The sequence below is a fragment of the Octopus bimaculoides genome, chromosome 27, assembly GCF_046866305.1.
Source record: "Octopus bimaculoides isolate indiv1 chromosome 27, ASM4686630v1, whole genome shotgun sequence".
In the NCBI taxonomy this organism is placed as follows: Eukaryota; Metazoa; Mollusca; class Cephalopoda; order Octopoda; family Octopodidae; genus Octopus; species Octopus bimaculoides.
The window spans coordinates 17069591-17077090 of NC_142954.1; the positions used below are offsets into that span (position 1 = coordinate 17069591).

The 7500-nt window shown below is 33.9% G+C and overlaps 1 protein-coding gene across 6 annotated transcripts in view; it reads left to right on the forward strand.

Moving 5' to 3' along the window:
- The window catches only part of LOC128251379 (leucine-rich repeat-containing protein 46-like), a 111361-nt gene that overhangs the window by 65969 nt on the left and 37892 nt on the right, over positions 1-7500 (forward strand). The window contains exon 1 of one of the 6 annotated variants that reach the window (XM_089343427.1): positions 2126-2322. The exons of the other annotated variants lie outside the window; for them this stretch is intronic. Coding sequence (XP_089199553.1) covers positions 2226-2322 — 97 coding nt within the window. The 5' untranslated portion in view covers positions 2126-2225. Of the gene's footprint in view, positions 1-2125; positions 2323-7500 lie in introns of those variants that run through there. 6 annotated transcript variants of the gene reach the window in all.

Consider the following 7500-nt stretch of genomic DNA (forward strand, 5'->3'; position numbering starts at 1 on the left):
ACACACACACAAGCATACACATACACACACGGACATACCTCACTTAACCAGAAACAGATAAAATCACGTACCCACACATACATTTACTCATACACTCATACACATACAAACATACTCACACACAAACACTTATATATTTACACACACATTCACAGGCAGAAATCCATATACATTCACACATCCCATTCATTGATTCAAGCAGGTACACACACATACACTCACACCCTACATCACACACATATATATATAGTTACACATATATATACACACACACACATAGTTAAACATATACACACATAGTCACAACTTTACACACACACACACACACGCATATATATATATAGATACATAGATACATACATACATACATATATTTATACATATATATATATATATATATATATATATATATATATATATATATATATATATATATATATATATTTAATTATATGTATTTATTTTCTCCTAATTAAGAATAATTCGGATAAAATAAATGGGTTAAAAGTATGCAGTTATAACATTCGTATATATATGTGTGTTACTTCACACTGACACACACGTAAACAGAATCACATTTATATACGCACGCATACACACATTAAATACATATATTCATACACATAGACACGCAAATACATACACATAAAAATACATACGCTTGTACACGCACACATACACAGTGAAGTGAAGTACACATACCTTCACTCACGCCACACACAGACATACACAAACATAAATTTACACACACACACACACACGCATGCCTACTCAGGTACACATACAGTCACACACACATACACATATACATCTATACACACACACACAAACATATTCACTCCACAACCAATATTTCCAGATACTTTCATATGCAAATACATCCGCACACGTACAAAAAACACACTCTTTAGACACAGTAACACACTCATCCATTTATAAGCATCAAATACTTAACCACATACCTACACACACACACACACACGCACAATCTCTCTCCCCCCTCTCTCTCTCTCTCTTAGGCATATACACAAGCATTACACACATTGCCTCAAGCACTCAGACACACACACACATACACGCAAGCATACGTAAATACGTACACAGACTTAAGTCCTTAACTACACATGCTCACAAACAAGACACATTTGCACAACACACACATACAGGCACATAATAATATGCAAGCTAATACACACTCTTACATAAACACGCACATACACATACAGGCACAATTATGCAAGCTAATACACACTCTTGTATAACACGCACATATACACACATAAATACAGATATATATATATATACACACACTAAACTATGTTTATTACACAAGCTCTGTGTGTGTGTGTGTGTGTGTGTATCACACGCACTCTAAATACATTTGTGTGTCTTTATATATATATACATATACGCGTGTGTAAACGTATGTTTATTTGCGTGTATGTATAAGTGTGCATTCATGTGTGTGTATATATAAGTGCATACATGTGTGTGTACGTATGTGTCACACATACATCGCCTTAGACACACAGATACACACACAGAAGCATACACAATTACACACACATACACACTTAAATACTTAACTACACATGCTTAGAAACAACATGCATAACACGCACATACACAATTTGCACATTAATACACACACACACACACACACATATGTGAACTTAAACACATACATACACATACTAAACCGTAATTTTTACTCTCTCTCTCTCTCTCTCTCTCACACACACGTACATGCAAATATAAATACAAACTTGTGCGCATACCATTACACACACACACACACACACACACACAGACACACACACATGCGTACGTACGTGCATACATATATACACACTTTTACTCAAGAACAAACGCACACACTGAGCTGTACACATAAATAGATATGAGATTAACTCAAGACAGTATATGCATACACACACACATACACACACTCACGCATACTCACACACACTCACACGTACATATCCACACATTGAACCATGTATACACACAAACATACACCTGACCGGATAGACATGTGCTCACACACACACACACACACACAAACAGACGGTGAGCCACATGCATATATATACACATTTGTATCATTTTTGTTTTTTAAAGTAACAAAGAGTTGGTCTGTCAGTCAGACAGAGACAGAGAGAGAGAGAGAGACGTAGCGAGAGATAGGTAGAAAGAGAGAGAGAGAGAGAGAGAGAGAGAGAGAAATGTTCTGCTGTTTAGCTTGTGTTGAATGGTTCTTCTCACAGTCTACAACGAAAGAAAATGTCACAGACTGGGATGAAAAGCTCGAATTAATTGCAGGTAAGTAAATAGTAGCAAGGTGTTTCATCCTTATCGCTGTCTTCATTCGTTTTGAGTGTGTGTGTGTGTGTGTGTGTGTGCTTTTACCTTTTAATTAGGTTTGGAAGTTTTATTTTTTATATTATTAAACATGTAAGATGAAGATTGACTTGTCCCTACCATCCCACCACCATCATCATCATCATCGTCATCATCATCATCGTCGTCGTCATCATCATCAACATCGTCATCATTAAAAGTGGGGACAAAGAAAAGTTGCCACTTTATCCACCCACACCCTTTATATGTGTGTGTGTATATATATATATATATATATATATATATATATATATGTGTGTGTGTGTGTGTGTATATATGTGTGTGTGTGTATATATATATATATATTGTGTGTGTGTGTGTGTGTGTGTAAACGTTGAGTTTAGAATAGGGGGCAGCTGATGAAGGAAATATTCTCTATGTGGTCTGTTTGTTTTCTGTGCTCTGTTTTCCATTTTGTCTACGTTTTGTTTGCAACGTCCTGTACCCAGATATACATCTATATATACAGATAGATGTAGGTATGTACATACATGTACGTATATATGCATATACTCACATATTTTTTGTATTATATGTATTATATATATATATATATATATATATATATATATATATATATATATATATGTGTGTGTGTGTGTGTGTGTATGTATGTATGTATATACATTATATTAAATTAAATTATATTTTATGTGTGTGTGTATGTATTTATATGTTTATATATAAACGTGTGTGTGTATATATATGAATATATGCATTTATGTATGTATGTACTCTTATATGTGTGTATATAAACACCTGTATATGTGTGCGTACATGTATATACATGTTTGTGCATGTGTAAACTCTATATACATGTGTACTTGTAGTTTTGTGTGTGTGTCTAAATGTCTGTACAATTGTGTGCATATGTATGTGTATAAATGTGTGTGTATATGTATGTACATTTCTGTGTGTATTTATAAGTGCAGACATGTGCGTGTACGTATTTCTATATCTGTGTGCCTATATATTTAAAACATACACACACACAAGAGTCAACAGATGAGATCAAGGGATGCTCAATATAGAAAACTCTTTGTAGTCCTCAAATGGTTTGAACTTACATTCCAAACTCTTTACCGAAGACTAAGTCTACAGGGTGATGAGTGGCTTAGTTGCATTATCTATCTATCTATCTATCTATCTATCTATCTATCTATCTATATATGAATCTCTCTCTATATATATAGCTATCTATCTCTGTTTATCTATCTGTCACTCTATCCATCTGTCTGTCTATCTGTCTGTCTATCTGTCTGTCTATCTGTCTGTCTGTTTATCTATCTATCTATCTATCTATCTATCTATCTATCTATCTATCTATCTATCTATATATATATATATATATATATATATATATATATATATATATATATATATATATATATATATATATATATTATTATATATATATTATTATGATTGACCGTTGACTGAACACTATTCAATTTTTTTTCTCCGTGTTTTTCTCCTTGTCTCCGTATTCTTTCTGTTGAAGAGCGTAGCTCGAAACGTCAAAGACTTTCCGTATTCCCGAGCGTCATACTAATATATACTTTTGTTATTTACACCACCTGTCCTCGTCTGTTGTTATTATTTGTATATTCTCCCATATATATATATATATATATATATATATATATATATATATATATATATATATATATCAACCCTAACTCTCTCGCACTATATAATATATCTATATATATATATATATGTATGTATGTATGTATGTATATCTTAATCTATCTGCTTGTCTATTTGTCTCTCCATCTATCTGTCTCTCTGTTTATCTATCTGTTTGTCTGTCTGTCTGTTTATCTGTCTGTCTGTCTGTTTATCTATCTGTCTCTCTCTCTCTCTCTCTCTGTATATATATATATATATATATGTTGTTGTCGTTGTCATCATCATCATCATCATCATCATCATCGTTTAAGATCTGTTTTCCATGCAGGCATGGGTTGGATCGTCTGACAGAAGCTAGTTAGGCAGAAGACTGCATCAGGCTTCAGTGTTTGTTTTGGCATAGTTTTTTATGTCTGGATGCCCTTCCTCACCCTAACTGCCCCACAGACAGGGCTGAGTGCTTTTTACGCACTCAGCACTCTGTCCACTCTGTGGTGTGGTTGGCGTTAGGAAAAGCATCCAACTGTAAAAAAAACAAAAAACCATGCCAAAACAGAAAGTGAAACATGTTTATCATATAATCCACCAAAAGTAATAATTTCTAAAATAAACATTTTTTCCCCCAAAAATGCCATAAAATGTCTGTCTTGGTCCCTATATGCAAAATTAAGCTTTCCATTATTTAATTTTCGTCTAATGCACTCTTTGTGGAGGCGCAATGGCCCAGTGGTTAGGGCAGCGGACTCGCGGTCATAGGATCGCAGTTTCGTTTCCCAGACCGGGCGTTGTGAGTGTTTATTGAGTGAAAACACCTAAAGCTCCACGAGGCTCCGGCAGAGGATGGTGGCGAACCCTGCTGTACTCTTTCACCACAACTTTCTCTCACTCTTACTTCCTGTTTCTGTTGTGCCTGTAATTCAAAGGGCCAGCCTTGTCACACTGTGTCACGCTGAATCTCCCCGAGAACTACATTAAGGGTACACATGTCTGTGGAGTGCTCAGCCAGTTGCACGTTAATTTCACGAGCAGGCTGTTCCGTTGATCGGATCAACTGGAACCCTCGACGCTGTAAGCGACGGAGTGCCAACAATGCACTCTTTACTCTCTTTTATTTGTTTCAGACATTTTGACTGCGGCCATGCTGGAGCACCGCCTTTAGTCGAATGAATCGACCCCAGCACTTATTCTTTGTAAGCCTAGTACTTATTCTGTCATTCTCTTTTGCCAAACCGCTAAGTTATGGGGACGTAAACACACCAGCATCGGTTGTCAAGCGATGTTGGGGGGACATATATATATGTATGTATATATATATATATATATATATATATATATATATATATTTCGTTTTTGGATTTGGTTTGTGAGATTTTTTATGTGATTTCGTGTGTTGAAGCATATTCTGTTGTGTCTGGGGAGAGTCATTTTCTTATTGTGCCTTAAAATTTAACACACTCACCGGTAAAATTTCCACTTATTTCTCAAGAGAGTCAAGACTATTGAAAAGGTCGCAAGACACAACGAAAATTTTAGGAAAATAAAAATAAGAAATAAGTGGAAATTTAACCGGTGAGTGTGTTAAATTTTAAGGCACAATAAGAAAATGACTCTCCCCAGACACAACAGAATATATATATATATATATATATATATATATATTAAGAATATATATATATTAAGAATATATATATATTAAGAAATTAAGAAATAATTATTAGATAGTTTTGGTCTAAAGAGAGGAAAATCATATATTTATTGTACTATATATTTCATGTTTTGTAGAAGGATATATTAAGGAGCTTTTTTTATAAGTACCTCTAGATTACTAGGATCCATATATTGTGGCTTATATATATATATATATATATATGCTAGCTTAAAAGCACCCCTATCGGGCAGCTTTTAAGTTGGTATATAACTTTTAAGCTACTGACCTGTATTGGGAAGATCTGCAAACAGATCTCTGACTTATTTTGGAGAATTAGTTGGAATTGCTTCCTCCAGAGCCATATCCCAAAGATGATCATATTCGTTGCAAAATATCACATAAAAAAAATTGCCAAAAATAATCGCACTAATGAAAACTTGGGAATTGAAAATTTCAGGATTGCAGGTCTGGATTCAGCCCAGAATGTTTTTAATTTGCTTATGGAGTTGCTCTTTAAATTATAAAAATTTGTTATCATACAAAGAATTTATTACAATAAATCACATAAAAAAAAAAAAAACACTGGAAACAATCACTGTAAAGAAAACATGGGAATCGAAAATTTCAGGATTGTGGGACTGGATTTGACGTGGAACATTTTTAATTTACTCACAGAGTTGGCCTGATTCCAAAATGGTATGATATGTTGGGCTACGGCCTCTAGGAGTAAAGTTGAAAAAGTGTGACGCACTGACATTCACATTTATTATATTATATTATATTATATTATATTATATTATATTATATTATATTATATTAGTGGCTGTGTGGTAAGTAGCTTGCTCACCAACCACATGGTTCCGGGTTCAGTCCCACTGCGTGGCACCTTGGGCTAGTGTCTTCTACTATAGCCTCGGGCCGACCAAAGCCTTGTGAGTGGATTTGGTAGACGGAAACTGAAAGAAGCCCGTCGTATATATGTATATATATATATATGTGTGTGTGTGTTTGTGTGTCTATGTTTGTCCTCCTAGCATTGCTTGACAACCGATGCTGGTGTGTTTATGTCCCCGTCACTTAGCGGTTCGGCAAAAAGAGACCGATAGAATAAGTACTAGGCTTACAAAGAATAAGTCCCGGGGTCGATTTGCTCGACTAAAGGCGGTGCTCCAGCATGGCCGCAGTCAAATGACTGAAACAAGTAAAAGTGTAAAAGTATATATATATATATATATATATATATATATATAAGAATTTAAGGATTGGAGAAAACGCATGTTATAATTGCATACTTTATTCCTACATATGTTTCAAAGGATTACAACCTGTGTGATCCATAGGGATCTTTGATATTAAAATTGTAACCTTCTCATCAGGGAAAGCATGGGAATCATCTTAAACGTAAGACATTATGACCGATTCGTCATAATGTCTTACGTTTGATATCAAAGATCCCTATGGATCACACAGGTTGTAATCCTTTGAAACATATGTAGGAATAAAGTATGCAATTATAACATGCGTTTTCTCCAATCCTTAAATTCTTAAATATACTCAAATACCCAAAATTTCAAGGAGTTCCTGCCTTAAAAACAGGAGCTAACCACAGTTATTTTGTGTTCTTTGCTACATTGGTTTCTATTAACCCATTTATTCTATCAGAAGAATTTTTATTCATTAAGATAGAAGAAATACACATAATTATATATATATATATATATATATATATATATATATATATATATATATATGTATATGTATATATATATATGTATATACATGTACATATATATATATATATATATATATATATATATATA